This window comes from Zeus faber, assembly GCF_960531495.2.
Source record: "Zeus faber genome assembly, chromosome: 18".
Lineage (NCBI taxonomy): Eukaryota > Metazoa > Chordata > Actinopteri > Zeiformes > Zeidae > Zeus > Zeus faber.
Genome location: NC_137210.1, coordinates 23,490,665 through 23,504,570, shown reverse-complemented (window position 1 = coordinate 23,504,570; position 13,906 = coordinate 23,490,665). Strand labels below are relative to the sequence as shown.

At 41.8% G+C, this 13,906-nt stretch overlaps 1 protein-coding gene across 2 annotated transcripts in view; it reads left to right on the top strand.

Annotated features, from left to right (window-relative positions):
* Positions 1-7,508, top strand: part of col18a1a (collagen type XVIII alpha 1 chain a) — a 95,476-nt gene extending 87,968 nt beyond the window's left edge. For both annotated transcript variants that reach the window (XM_080019822.1, XM_080019821.1), the window contains exons 38-44: positions 553-617; positions 1,208-1,336; positions 1,485-1,517; positions 1,942-2,295; positions 3,500-3,697; positions 4,880-4,995; positions 6,139-7,508. In XM_080019822.1, coding sequence (XP_079875948.1) covers positions 553-617; positions 1,208-1,336; positions 1,485-1,517; positions 1,942-2,295; positions 3,500-3,697; positions 4,880-4,995; positions 6,139-6,352 — 1,109 coding nt within the window. In that variant the 3' untranslated portion in view covers positions 6,353-7,508. The remainder of the gene's footprint in view (positions 1-552; positions 618-1,207; positions 1,337-1,484; positions 1,518-1,941; positions 2,296-3,499; positions 3,698-4,879; positions 4,996-6,138) is intronic.
* The last annotated feature ends 6,398 nt before the right edge of the window (positions 7,509-13,906 follow it).

The window sequence follows — 13,906 nt, the reverse complement described above, 5'->3', positions numbered from 1 at the left end:
CCAAGTGTGAAGTAGATCGGATGAGCGGTTGTCGAGATAATGGAAGCACAGACGGACGGACAGACAGACAGATTCCCGCCTTGATAGTTAGATCCGACTGATTTACTCTTTGCATTCCACCCAAATAATTCCTTTTGCCGGAATGACGTGATTCTTGTGAGAACCTCCCCTGACAACTCAAAACGGACAGAGCCGAGCCGACTGTTCTGACTGTCGGCCACGGATCAGGAAGCCCTCGCTCCCTCAGCGCGCCTGACCCCGACTGAACGGAAACCGAACGACTCTTTTGACCGAGTGACTCGCCAAGAAAAAGAGTCGAACCTTTCCCCGCTACGAACAGTACAGTCCTCACTTTCTGAGTGAAACAGAGGTGAATTAGAGCAGCCGTGCAGTTTTGACCTTGCAACACAGGAGCTAATTCCATTCTTTATTATTTTAAGTGGAACTGTTCAGTGCGTAGCTAAATGTGTTGGGTGACTGGGGATGAAAAGGGGCTGTTGTGTCAGTTACGGTGTGACGAAATAAATGCTGACTCCTCTTTTCGCTGTGCAGCTATCAATGTCCCGGGGCCCCCGGGCCCTCCAGGCCCCCCAGGAACACCCGGACACACCTCCGGGGTACGTGGCTGCATTACTGCACTGAAAGTTAACTTCAACTGACTGTTATGGATGCAGATTAAACATTTTTCACATTTGCCGTGTTTGAAATATTGAAATAAGTTGTTATTACGATATTATTTAGTATTTGTATTTATTATTCCACCACTGATACAGTCGCAGTATATATCTATATATATCTATATATCTAGTATATATATATATAATATATATTTCTCAAAACAATATTTATTTTACATTTTGCAATTTCCCTCTGGGGATAAATAAAGTATCTTATCTATCAATGTATTTATCCATCTATCTATTTCTATGTCAATCTATCATCCATGTATATCCATCTATCTATCCATCTGTCAATCTATCTATCTATCTATCTAACCATTCATCTATCTATCTATCTATCTATCTATCTATCTATCTATCTATCTATCTATCTATCTATCTATCTATCTATCTATCTATCTATCTATCTATCTATCTATCTATCTATCTATCTATCTATCTATCTATCTATCTATCTATCTAACCATTCATCTATCTATCCATCTATCCATATGCATTAAAATCATATGTACATGTCCCTCCTCCAGGTGACGGTGCTGCGCTCCTACGACACCATGGTGGCCACGGCGCGGCGCCAGGCGGAGGGAAGCCTCATCTACGTCCTGGACAAGGCTGACCTGTACCTGAGGGTCCGCAACGGCCTGCGCCAAGTCATGGTACCCGCAACCTGTGTCACGCTGGCAATATGATGTTTAATTCGGTTCATTTTTCACGAATCCTGAATACGTTTGAGTCAAGAAAATTCTCCTTCACGTGGACTTAATTTCTTGTTCTGATTTGACAAATGTGTCCCCCCCCCCACAGCTGGGAGAGTACAGTCCCTTCTACAGAGATTTGGTAAGTTTCAAAGGATAATCAAAAAAAAAAAAAAAAAGTACATTTTTATTTTATTGCTAATGTGTCGATACATATTGATGTTAATATATGGATTTTACAAGATTTGTTGAGTAATTTTTTTTTTTGAAGAAGCATACAAGCAAAATGCTTTTAATAAAAATCTAGCGACTGATTTTCAATCAATATTTCTCTCAATTAATGGTCTTCAATTATTAGTTTTGAACTACTCCAAGCAATTCAAATGTAGGTCTCTAAATCCTCACAATAGTTTGGGCCCTGTTGAATACATTCAACACGTTCAGTGGTCTCTAGTCAATGTAATCCTTTATATAGTTTTATATATACACACATATAAATATAAATACATTAAAAAAAATTGTATTCAAGTTCTCAAGGTGATTGTTATTTTTTCCTAATCTAAAAGGAAAATGAGGTGGCGGAGGTGCAGCCCCCGCCCGTGGTCAGCTACCCCCAGTCCCAGGACCAGTCCATCAACAACGGGGCGGGGCATTACTCGCAGGGGGGCGCGGCCGTGGGACCCATTGAGCCCCCGCCCTACCAGCCCCCCGCGGAGCCCCCCAGGAGGGAGCCCACCCACCCGGTGCCTCGATACCCACCGCACTACGACCCCAGGTTCCCGGACCCCAGGTACCACGGTCAGACCGAGGGCCGGGTGAACCCCCCGCAGCCCGGGAACCGCTACCCCGTCACGCCCCAGCGCCGGCCCAGCCCCCCTGTGCCGCAGCCCACCGGCCACGTGCACACGTCCGGACCCGGGGTGAGTCAATTTAACATAATGTTCCAAAAGCTTCTGCGGTTTTATGGACGGAGGAGGTATGGCCGTGAAGCCGGCTTTATCACCATCGTTATACTTTCCACAGCTTCCAATCAGTCTCACTGTCCTGAACGTTGTTAAAGGTGGAATCGGCAACATCGGACAACGAGCGGAAAGGAAGCCATAGGAACTGCACCAACATTGCCATTCTTGGCCTTCGTAGCATAATGGGATGTTTGGTCAGGTTGTTGAATGTTTGTCTTGCAAAAAATCTAATTAAACCAATTCAGTGATATAAGCAGTGTAGTTCAGGGGGGCGGGGCTTAAGTGGAGATTGACAGGTCTGGGGTTTAGGGCCATATCCTCCTAAAAACAGAGAGTACGGACCGGACGGCCTGTTTGGAGAGCTTGGAATCTCAGCAGCCATCGAGGTATCAACAATATTTGCCAGCCCCCTGCTGATATATCATGGTCAATTTGTACAACGGACAAATAAAATATTACCGATTCTACTTTTAAAAGAGAAAATGAGAACTGCATTTCAACAGAAATACCGGTTGTCTTGTCCTGCATGAGTCACCTTCCATGTCAAGCCAAGTCCAGTTTATTTCCTAGAACCCTGAATCACGGCAGCGTCTCAAAGAGCTTCACAAGCTCCATATTTTACATATAAATCACATGGTGTATCCCCCACCCCGGCAAGGGAAAACTCCCAGGAGAAAAACACCCGGCGGGGTGAAGAAGGAGGAAGGCTCGAGCGGGCTCCCCCCGTCCAATCTCATTGGAACGTTCAACCGCATGGAAAACAAATGACGTGTTCTAGTCACTTTGTTTTAAAGCGTCAACTCTGGTCTGGCCTGCAGAACTCCAGAATTCCGGGCCACGCGTGACGTCTTTCAATAGATTTACTACGGCGCAACGTCACATTTTGGGGACCCAATGATAAACGACAGGGAGCTACAGATTAGGACCGTACCCTGCAACACCTGTTACGGGGTCATTTCTGGATATATAGATATAGATAGTTAGATCTAGAGCTTTAAGTCCAAATGGCCTCCATTCACCAGCAGCAGCCTGAACATTCGATTGCGACTTGTGAAATATAACCGGGATAGGAATGCTCCTTTCTGTCGGCATGTTCTATCCCAGCCTCCACGGGCAGATTATAACAGCACCCAATCAAACGCATTCTGTTCCTCTCCACCAGCTCCATCTCATCGCCCTCAACGCCCCCCAGACGGGCAACATGCAGGGGATCCGCGGGGCCGACTTCCTGTGCTTCCAGCAGGCCCGGGCCGTGGGCCTGAAGGGAACCTTCCGGGCCTTCCTGTCCTCCAAGCTGCAGGACCTCTACAGCATCGTCCGCAAGTCGGACCGGGACAGCCTCCCCATCGTCAACCTCAAGGCCAGTTCGCGTTTGGTCATTCACGGAAATTGGCGTATATCAACGGCCATGTGCAATATGTCAGATATTAGAAAGGATTGCCTGCCTTTCCCACACCACATTAACCCCTCCGGTTGAGATTTGTTTCTTCTTTTGACGCCAAACAAAGTCTATACAGTAATAAGTTGGTCAAACGACTAAAATTCTGAATTGCGATTTTTTTCGTTTCTCCAAATTTGACCCAAAAGAAAGATTTTTCTCATTTAAGAAGCACCGCATTGAGATAAAGCCTTCTAACGACGTTTTGGTTTTTGAGATCAGGATGAAATGTTTTTGTTTTTTTTATCATAATGGATTTGATGCCATTTTGACAATTAACGACAACTTTTTAACACCTCAACGTTGACAGCCCAAGTAAAAAGTCTAAGTCTAGTCTAGAGCCCGACCGATATATCGGCCATTATTTGACGTTTTGACCACATAGGGATCGGCCATTATGCAGTCGATGTGTCGCAATTTTTAAATAAGTAAAATGAAAAAAAAATGAAAAAAAAAAACAGATTTTTTTTTTATCCTGTACTAGTCTGTTTTACACTACTTTTAAGTTACTCACCAAAATAAGCGCAGAAGTCCGACTCGGCGTTATAAATCCTTCCATGTTTGCGTACACTCGCTTTTAGACACAGACATGGCTTTTCAAGCAGGAAGCGATGCTGCATTCAAGGGAAACTCGGAAAAAATAATTTGTTTTGGAAGTGATGTCGTCGCTGGAACTCGGAAAAAGATTTAAATAAAAAAAAAAAATTAAAATGAAATTCAATATATTCTTTAAAATTTTTCCATCCATCAAAAAGTTCTTTGTGTGTTCATTTTTATTTATTTGTTTTCTAAAAAGGTGAAAATATTCTCAAATATTAAAACTTTAATTAAATACAAGCTTTTCAAATTGAGTTAAAAATCTTGCACTTTTTGACAAATATTGATCAAAACATCAATAATCCAAGGGCGTAGTAGTACTACGTAGTTCTCTTTATTTGTATCAGCAGTGAAAAAGTGAATAGTAACTGTGAAGTACTGAATTAGGATTCAAACCCAATCCATGACTTGATGTTTTATGTGTCATATCGGTGATCAATTTTCTGCTTCCTCGACCAGATAAAGTGCCAAACTGAAGTACTATTGATTGTTTTTAACGGCACACAGGACCAGGTGCTGTTCAGCAGCTGGGAATCTGTATTCAGTGACGACAACAGCAAGATGAGGGACAACGCCCCCATATATTCCTTCGACGGCAGAGACATTCTCAGGGACAGTGCGTGGTGAGTAGTGTTCAATTCATTCAACCATCTGTTATCTGTGCTTCAGATATGACCTCATCTCATACAGTAGTTCGTAGATAAAAGTTAAATGTAAATCATTTAACTTTTATCTACGAACTACTGTACACGTTTGAGTTCGTGGAGGTTTTCAACCATGTTTCTAAATGTTAAAGAAAAAATGTTTTTGTTTGTATTAAATGTTATGCATGTTGTTTAGAAACTGAGAATAAGAGTCATCCTCGATTTAACTCAAGTCAGAAATGGTGAGACATCGACCTTTAAGTACGAACGCGTCAAATCAGGCTACCCTAACTTAACTTTTCAACAGTTTAAACCAATTAAAAGAAGACAAACTGTAAACAAAATACACTTAAATGTTACCAACATATATAACACTTTCTTAATATTGAAATATGTTTTACGATATAAATAATACAGGATCATGATTCAAATCTGGCAACCATTTTGTCGGTCTTGGCAACCGAAAGCTGGTGCACAGTTGCCCACTTGGCAACCACTTGTAACTATTAAGCAAAAGAAAAAAAAAGGGAAGTCATTTTATTTTTTTTATCATTAAAAATATTAATTAATAAAATAATTATTAATTAATTATTTTTCACAAAATTAAAATATTTTCACAGAAATAATTCTCCCAGTTAAATAATTCGGTAGATGCACAATGAAGAACTTTTCAGTAGGCTACATTTTCGGTAAGAGAGACCGAGAGAAAGACAAAGCGCGAGAAGAGGAGAGGCCGCTGCTGCGCAGACCCTGCACAGCATGGGAATGAACGCCAATGTGACAGAAATGAATATATTTCAATTTACAAGCCTGAGCTGGACGAAATGCGGGACGTTCCGTCTGGTCGCGGGGGCAACTATTGTAATAACACGCGACAAGTGTGTCGGCTCTCATTAGCGATCCGCCCGTCACACGCCCACTCCTCCGACATTACCCGCGATGGAATCTCTTATAGTGACAGGACCCATTTCTCGGTGGGCTTAGGCGTGCTTGACCCGGGCCGTACGAAACCCAGTCGGTCCAAATACAAAGCAAACCCAAAGTGTCAACCTCATCCCGATCTCACGACCGCCTCCTCCATCCCGTGACCCCATTCCGTTTTATCCAACCCCCCCCCGCCAGGCCGGAGAAGTTGGTGTGGCACGGCTCGAACGCCCGCGGCCACCGGCAGACGGACAACTACTGCGAGACGTGGCGGGCGGGAGTGCGGGCGGTGACCGGCCTGGCGTCGGCGCTGGCCAGCGGCCACCTGACGCAGCACACGCCCGCCAGCTGCTCCAGCTCCTACATCGTGCTCTGCATCGAGAACAGCTACATCACACACTCCAAAAAATAACGAAACATACTGTATTTACTAGTTTACTTTTTTTTTTTTTTTTTTTTTTTTTTTTTTAATAAATAAATAAAACGTCACAAAGGTTTTTATTTTTATTTTTATCTTCAAAAAAAAATTTTTTTTTGTACCCCGGGAATGAGCCGTGCGAACGCGTGGCGTCCAATGAACTGGGCTGGTGGCTTGGCTCTCATTCAACGCAGAGACGGGTCGAACAGAGCAGGCTGTCGCTCTCTGTTCTTGGGGGACATTGGCACATATATATATTTTTTTTGTGTTTTATTTTTCTTTTATTTTTTTTCGTTGCGGCTTGTGAAAAGATAGTAAAAAACAAATTGTATCCACTTTTTATTCTGTATATTATATTTTCTCGTCTTTTTTTTTTTCCTCCTCTGTATTATTTTGATGTTATAAATGTTATTACTTTGTTTTTTAACTGTTTCTTTAAATGTGGCATATCCATCATTATGTTGATTGTTTTTGGAATATGGATGATTTATTTGTAATTCACTTTTTTGTTGTTTTTTTTGTTTTTAGTTTTATTCAAGAGTTGTGGGTTACTGTTATGGGTTGAACAAGATTTTAAAGATTATTTTAAAAGAATTAAAGAGGCAAATAGCTATTTATTTTTAAATGAAGTTATGTAAGGCCATACTATTTTTGATTTGGGGAAAAAAATAAAGAGAATAATGTTTGATTTAATTAGAAAAAAAAGTCAATTCTAATTCATACACCACACATCTCCGGCCCTTTTTTAATAACTTTAAGATTTTAGAAGAAAAGATTGGAATTTTTTTAAGTACTGTATTTTACTTCTTTTTTTCCCTCTACACATTAATCCCTGCTTGATGCATCAAACATCAAAATACATGCACATTGTTTTTTGTTTTTTTGGGGGTTTTTTTAACCAGAAATCAGTTTTTATATAAAATAGTTATAATAAGCAGTCAGTGGAAAATTGGAAAAATGGTCCAATGTGGAGTGACAGCGGATCGGGATGGTTGGGAGACTTTGACCAAATGTGTGTTTTGGCAGCACCCCTGTGTTGGATTTGGGAGACAAACTGGGCTGTAGTGCTACTGATGTGGATTTATAATGTGCTGTACCATTTCACCCAGGCACTGAATAAAAAAAAAGAGTTTTTGTTTTTTTTTCCATACAGGATGTATGTAAACAATCTTATTGGGAAGGTCTAGCGCTTGGTCATTTTCTTACTAGTTATGTGATTTTTGGGGAGGGTCTCGTGAAGACCTTGATTATTACCGTCACCTTGGCACATCCGCAGCAAAGGGCCGCGTCCACCCAGGTCGTTTAACAGCGCGGTAAATGGGATGCAGCCGACCGGCCTTGGATGCTCCACGCTCGCACAAATCATCGGCCACAGCGCCGCCGGAAGGTGCTTCAGGTGCGACCTCTGTCCATATCCTGTAGTTCAGGGACCTTGGGACGAGGCATTCTATATCGTGTGTGTGCGTGTGCGTGTGTGTAAGACAATCGTCAACCTTGGTTAAAAAAAAAAAAAAGCAATGAATTTGTGACGTTAGATGGTTGAACGTCCTTTGTGCGTCCGGTTTGTGTAGTTCACCCCCTGCTAAAATGGCGTGCGCTGCTATTGAATGTGACCTTATATTGCACTTGGTAAAGTGTAACAGTATAATAGAGTTAAAATAAGGTGTACGTCATATCCATAACACATTTTGTGTGTTTCAGGCTTGGGAGATTGACTTGGTTGTGTTTCGCTTTACTGAAGTCCTCTTTTCAAATTAGCCGCCTTCGACTCATCTTGAATGCATTATAACCCTTTCTTAAGGGACCATTTTAGGCAGCCGGCCGTGCTGCACACTTACCTACCCTTATTGCACATCTTGTTATTGTGGCCAAAATTTGCTGCGCTACTCCTCCCATAGTTTTCGAGCCACCTACATGCAACATATATCATAACGACCGGCTTGATCCCAACAGTTGTGCTCTAACTTTGTGGAAGGTTCTGGCCAACGGTTTCCAAAATATTTCACTTTATGAGCACAACATTTTGCCTGAGCGGTTTCCAAGGGAAAAAGTGTAGCAAAGGAATCAAGTCGTCATTGAAACATGTTTATAAACATATTTGGGGGATTCCCTCTTAGCCCCCCAACCCACACACACACAGGCCAGCACGTTTTTCCAATTTCACCGGGGATTTATTCGTTTTAAAGACATTTTTAATGGTATTTCTAGGAACTGATGAGATGTGAAAACGTTTTTAAGTTAAACCCCTTAAATATTGTTCCTCAAGTTGGATGCTGTTTCCATATGTTAATTGATGAAAAAAATTAATGGGATTTATTGAAGTTGGCTCAACTCCGTACATAAAACAGTTTTTCTACTTTTTAAGAGAAGTAAAAAAAGGTTTCTGCATCCATTCCCATTTTATTTAACAAATTAAAATACAACATCAAGTAAAATGGTAAACTATACATCAAATAAGTACGTACAAATCTAGATTGAGCCCCATTTATTAGGGAAGTAAACTCAAGTCGTAGCACCCTCAGAGTACGTTATGTAATTACTACATGCCCACAACATGATTCAACTGGATTTTGCACTGGAAAAGTAATTTAAAAAATAAAGAATAGTGAAGTCAACCATGTCAAACTACAATCACTGCAACAACACATATGAAGACTATTCTTCAACTCGATGCAAATAAGGTGTTGATGCTGTATATAACCCAAAAAATAACAAAATGCATGGAATCAAGTGTGATGGATGATTGCTGGTTACAACATTGGAAAGCAATTCTTTATCATTTACTGCATGATGCAGTGTTTCTCCAGGGCTTCCACCGCAACGACACTAATAGTTCCCACACAGCTGGCCGAGGAGTCTACCCAAAACGATCCCTGCGGCCACGCCAAGCAGACCCTGCCCTCCCCACGACCGCCCCCTACCCCACCTCCGATCGCCACCATCTTGATCATGCCTGAACTGATATATTTGTTCTTCCTCTCTGCCTTTTCTCTCGCCTCCCTTGCGTATTGCTGTTGAAGCTTCTCCCATTCTATCATGTACTGCTGCTCAGTCAATCTGGCCTTCAGATCTTCCTCGTTGCGACGCTCCCGCTTCCTAATTTTCTTAAGGTTCCTCTCCGTTTGCTCTTGGATCGCTCGCTCTGCCTCTTGGAACATGGTGTTGGTGTAATGCCCTCCTATGTTGTTCATCACTATCTGGTTGATGTACTGCAGCAACATTCGGACCTGGCGCCAGCTGGTGTCTTTGTTGTTAAAGACGTGATAGTTGCCGTTCCACTGGGCGATCAACTGCTGAAGCTCCGGCCTTTCACCCATCATCAAATATGAAATCACAAATAATCGTTGATGTCTCGTCCCTCTTTACCAAAACAAAACTATAGCACAGATTAATCTGCCAAGCAGGTTTGCCAAACAGGTTTTAACATTTACTGGAAATGATGTTGGCAGTTACAGGAACACCTACAAGACCAAATGAAGCCCCTTTCACACATAGTTCCCAGTAAATTACAGGGATAACCTTTCCGGCATCACTAGTGATTTCCACTCTTCACACATGCAGCTACATTCAGGAGGATTTCCTTTTCACACTTGCCATGATAATGATGGAATAGATCGTGCACGGACAGTCCAGCAGAAGTCACCCGGTGCTGTCCGGGTCCGCACCCATTGCACCGGAGAGCGACAGACGGAGCAGCAGCGAACAGAGCGACGGTCAAAGCTCATTCACTTGCACGCACAAAGAGCATGTACTGTATGTGGACCCAGCACGCACATAAAAACTAAATATGCCTATGAAATAAATCCGGAAATAGATAAACAAGGTAATAAATATATAAATAAATGTAAATGTAAATATATAAATTACTTTCATCGCACCGTAGGGTTTCATGAGACTCCTCTGAACCTTACGCGAAGTTGCCATTTTCCAGCACGCACAGTGAGAAAGCGAAGCTCCTACACCTGCACCACCGCGGTCAGGCTATTGAATGCGGTCCAACGCGGTAAGGCCAGCTCTTTTTAACTTTCATTACTGCATTTAATCACAGACAGAGGCTGCAGCAGAGTGGTAAGTTTCTCCACGAGCAAAGCATTGCGATGAACGGTAATGAATTATGGGAATCAACATTTTAATAAGGTCTGGGGTTGAAAAATAGAGAGCTTAACCTTAAAATGAAGAATTACCATTTAAAACCATTCAGACGAGTTCAGACCTGCTTGGCTGATTAATCTGTGCTATAGAGGTTTGTTTTGGTTTTAGTTCTTCATTCTTCATCTGAAGCAGACAGGGAGAGACACATCCATTTTTGGACTTCAGACAATAACTCCTTTAGCTTAGCTTCGTGAATATGGCTGAAGGTTTGGTTGCAGCGATGCAATGTAAGTACTATATTTGTTAAAGTCATTGTTTTGGTATCTTTATGTGATTTCCAGGAGAGTGAGAGGCAGTGAAAGTTACTATTGGCTGGAAAATGATATAACAGAATCAAGAAATGAAAATAATTGTATTTGATAAACTAAACAGACCTAGCCATGGAGTAAGCACAACGTCCTAAAAGTGAATTCTTATTGTTATTTTTGTAAAACAGCTTCGGATCTTCGTATCGTTTTGATCGGAAGGACGGGATCTGGGAAGAGTTCGTCTGGAAACACCATCCTCGGTAAAAAGGCGTTCAATGCTCGCATGTCCCCGTCCTCCGTGACCTCCGAGTGTTCCAAGGCGACGGTGGAGCTGGACGGCCAAAGGACGTCTGTCATCGACACACCCGGCATATTCGACACCAAGTACAGCGAAGCTCAGGTGGTGACAGAGCTAAAGAAATGCATCTCACTGTCGTCTCCCGGGCCTCATGTGTTTCTAATCGTCATGGATTTGCAGAGATTCACGAAAGAAGTGAAGGACACCGTGGTAAACCTGAAGAAGGTCTTTGGCACCGGAGCTGAAAAACACTGCATGATTCTCTTTACTCACGGTGACAACCTAGAGGGACGAGACATCAACGATTATTTGAATGAAAGTCCGGAGCTTCAGCAGTTGATCGCCCAGTGTAACGACAACTATCACGTCTTTAGCAACAGAGACACCAGCCGGCGCCAGGTCCAAATGTTGCTGCAGAAGATCAACCAGATAGTGAAGAACAACGGAGGAGGGCATTACACCAACAACATGTTCCAAGAGGCGGAGCAATCGATCCAAGAGGAAACGAAGAGCAACCTCGAGATAATTAGGAAGCGGGAGAGTCCAAATGAGGAAGATCTGAAGGCCAGATTGACCAAGCAGCAGTACATGATAGAATGGGAGAAGCTTCAACTGCAGTACGCAAGGGAGGCGAGAGAAAAGGCAGAGAGGATGAACAAATATATCATTTCAGGCTTTTTGAAGACAATCGGGACGTTTGTGGGAGCAGCCGTGGGAGCAGCCATGGGAGCAGCTGTGGAGGGTCCAACTGGCTTTGTCGTAGGAATGTCTTTGGGTGGGCAGGCTGTGGGAACTATTTGTGACGTTGCGGCGGAAGCCCTGGAGAAACACTGCATCATGCAGTAAATGATAAAGAATGGCTTTTCAATGTTGTAATCAGCAATCATCCATCACACAGCATCAACACCTTATTTGCATTGAGTTGAAGAATAGTCTTCATATGTGTTGTTGCAGTGATTGTAGTTTGACATGGTTGACTTCACTATTCTTTTTTTTTTAATTTCTTTTCCGGTGCAAAATCAAGTTGAATCATATGTTGAGGGCATGTAGTGATTACATAATAATATGTACTCTGTAGGTACTGGGACCGGAGTTTACTTCTCTAATAAATAGATCTCAATCTAGATTGTTTACATTCTCTTATTTGATGTATGGTTTACCATTTTACTAATCGTTGGATTTTCATTTGTTAAATAGAAGGGGAATGCAGAAACCTTTTCTTTTGATCACAAATCTTTTTTACTTCTCTTAAAAAGTAGAAAAACAGTTTTTTAGGGATGGGCAAAAACGTTTGCCCTACTGGACTACATTCAAGACTTCAGCAGAGTGGTAAGTTTCTCAATAATTAAGCATTGAGCCAAGTTGTCCCATGAACAGTTATAAATGATGACAAACAGCATTTTAATAAGGCTGGTGTTGAAAAATAGCAAAACTATCCTTTACGTTTGAAACTCAATACAGAGAATGGTGATATTTTTAGCCGTACTGACAAAGGAAATAAATAACAAAATGATCAATAAAATTTGATTATGAAGTCCAAAACCAACGCTGATAAAATGTAAGAGTGTGCAAGTGTTAAACAACATTACGATCAAAAAGTTTATTTTGAAAACGGCATCAAATTAGAAATAAGCAAATACATTGAAAATAAATGATCAACTAAATAATAATAAATAATAATTATTATTATTTCCTTGGAGAATCGATTTGCAACTTACCGCAAATTCTATGCTAGTTGATGACTTTCATATCATATAACCCCTTTGGACTGCATTTAAAATCCTGACCGCGGTGGTGCAGGTGTAGGAGCTTCGCTTTCTCACTCTGCGTTTTGGAAAATGGCAACTTTGCATCAGGTTTAGAGAGTCTCATGAAACCCTGTGGAGCAATGAAAGTCATTTATATATTTACATTTACAATTATTTATATATTTATTACCTTGTTTATTTATTTCCGGATTTATTTCATAGGCATAATCATTTTTTATGTGCGTGCTGGGTCCACATACAGTACATGCTCTTTGTGCGTGCAAGTGAATGAGCTTTGACCGTCGCTCTGTTCGCTGCTGCTCCATCTGTTGCTCTCCGGTGCAGTGGGTGCGGACCCGGACAGCACCGGGTGGCTTCTGTTGGGCTGTCCTTGCACCATCTATTCCATCATCATCATGGCAAGTGTGAAAAGGAAATCCTCCTGAATGTAGCTGCATGTGTGAATAGTGAAAATCACTAGTGATGCCGGAAAAATTATCCCTGTAATTTACTGGGAACACTGTGTGAAAGGGGCTTCATTTGGTCTTGTAGGTGTTCCTGTAACTGCCAGTATCATTACCAGGAAATGTTCAAACCTGTTTGGCAGATTAATCTGTGCTACAGAGGTTTGTTTTGTGTTTTTGTTCTTCATGTTTCATGTGCAGACAGGGAGAGACACATCTCTTTTTGGACTTCAGACAATCACTTCTTTAGCTTAGCTTCGTGAAAACGGCTGAGGTTTGGTTGCAGCGATGCAATGTAAGTACTATATTTGTTAAAGTCATTGGTTTGTTATCTTTATGTGATTTCCAGGAGAGTGAGAGGCAGTGAAAGTTATTATTGGCTGGAAAATGATATAACAGAATCAAGAAAAGAAAATAATTATATTTGATAAAATAAACAGGCCTAGCCATGGAGTAAGCACAACCTCCTAAAAGTGAATTCTTATTGTTATTTTTGTAAAACAGCTTCGGATCTTCGTATAGTTTTGATCGGAAGGACGGGATCTGGAAAGAGTTCGTCTGGAAACACCATCCTCGGTCAAAAGGCGTTCGATGCTCGCATGTCCCCGTCCTCTGTGACCTCGGAGTGTTCAAAGGTG